This window comes from Stegastes partitus, unplaced genomic scaffold, assembly GCF_000690725.1.
Source record: "Stegastes partitus isolate 25-593 unplaced genomic scaffold, Stegastes_partitus-1.0.2 Scaffold1909, whole genome shotgun sequence".
NCBI lineage: Eukaryota > Metazoa > Chordata > Actinopteri > Pomacentridae > Stegastes > Stegastes partitus.
Window position 1 is genome coordinate 75,881 of NW_007579640.1, and position 1,724 is coordinate 77,604.

The following is a 1,724-nucleotide window of genomic DNA, read 5'->3' on the forward strand; positions in this document are numbered from 1 at the left end:
GTGTGTCCAGGTGAGTGTGTGTCCAGGTGAGTGTGTCCAGGTGAGTGTGTCCAGGTGTGTGTGTGTGAAAGTGAGTAAAAGTGAGTGTGCGCCCTGGTGAGCGCATCCAGATGAGTGCGTGTTAGTGTGTGTGTGTCCAGGTGTGTGTGTGTCCCGGTGAGTGTGTGTGTGTCCAGGTGTGTGTGCAGGTGAAGCGGACTCACCTCCTGCAGAAGATCCTGAGGCCGGTGAAGGTCCTGCTGTTGTGCTGGCAGCGGGGCGCCGCCGGGGTCTCCGGGGGCGGCTCCGTGTTGGAGGCTGCGGGGGACGACGTGGAGGTGGATGTGGAGCTGGACGCCTCCTCGGCTCCGTCCTGCTGCTGCTCGGGCTGCGGCTCCTCCTGCTGCTCCATGGCCGCCTCGGTGGCTCCTCTACGGGCGGAGGAGCTGCTGCTGCTGCTGCTGCTGCTGCTGCTGCGGGGTCAGCTGCCGGCGGCCGCTGTCTCCCTCCACCATCCTCCTCCTCCTCCTCCTCCTCCTCCTTCAACTTCCAGCTGCGGGTCTCCGAGCGGCGCCGCGGCTCTTGAGCTCACACCAGGAAGCGGAGCGTCTCCTCGGCCCGGGGTAGGAAGGAGGCCGGGGCAGGAGGTGGGGTGAGAGGCTTCCTTCCTGCCTGTCTAAGCCTCCCAGGCTGCAGCCTCGCAGCTCCCCACGCTGCCTGAACTCGGCTCCATATCCAGGAAGTTTCCAAACAGCGTGAACGCGCCGCGGCTGCTCCTCTTCCTCGCTCCCGCTGCGGCTCCGGACCTGTTGCTGCTCCGGCTGCTGTCGGACTCCTCTGCCGCTCCGCTCCACGCGTCTCGTTACTTTTTATCTCGGCTCGGAGCCCGTTTCCTCCGCCCCGCCCACAGCGCAGCTCCGCGGCCTCTGATTGGCCGAGGTGAGCGCCACCTGCTGGTTCTTCGGACTCTAAAAACAGAACGACAGAGACGAGGAAATGAACTCATTTTCTCCTCCAGCAGCAGCTTCTTCTGGTTTTAACCCTCTGAAGCCCAAAGCTGCAGTTTGTGGACGTTTCTTTTTGCTCCTGTTGCGTCTTTACTCGCTGTGGGATGTTTTTTTTAACTGAGACATAAAGAGGAAACATGAGGACCAGACGTAGAAACGTTTCCTGAGCAGGATGACACCAGAAGAACAGCTGCTCTGTCTGAACACTGCCTGCAGTTCATCTGAAAACTCTCAGATTTTTTGTCCTTCGACTGTTGGTCAGACTTTAGTCGTTCAGGGCTCTATGGCTGCACCAAGGAGGGCAGAATTTTTTGTTTTTTGTAGAATCTGCTTGGAGCAAATAATTTATTTTTTGGTAAAAAAAAAAAAGAGACACGTAGAATAAAGTGAGTTAGTGAATGTCCCCAACACACCTTCATGTCACAGAAGAACAGTAGTGAAACATTTCTCCACCACAGACTGTAGAAACATGTTCCACCATCAGCTGGATGTGTCTCCAACAACTCACTCCTCTGTTCACTTTCTCTGAGCCGTGCTGCATTTATTAATCTTGTGGTATTTTTGCAGGTTTTTTTTTGTCTTATTTGTGCTGTATTGTGTCTCTTGGGGACAGTTTTGTCTCCTATCTGTTGTTTTGTGTCCTGTTTTTCTTGTTTAGTGTTGCGTTTTTGTTGTTTTGTGTCTCATTTATGTCAATCTGTGTCTTGTTTGTGGTGTGTTTTCTCCCTTTGTGGTCCT

At 54.7% G+C, this 1,724-nt stretch overlaps 1 protein-coding gene across 1 annotated transcript in view; it reads right to left on the reverse strand.

Annotated features, from left to right (window-relative positions):
- The window catches only part of LOC103373113 (diacylglycerol kinase zeta-like), a 74,186-nt gene extending 73,458 nt beyond the window's left edge, over window positions 1-728 (reverse strand). The window contains exon 1 of the mRNA XM_008302928.1: window positions 204-728. Coding sequence (XP_008301150.1) covers window positions 204-391 — 188 coding nt within the window. The 5' untranslated portion in view covers window positions 392-728. The remainder of the gene's footprint in view (window positions 1-203) is intronic.
- Window positions 729-1,724: the final 996 nt, after the last annotated feature.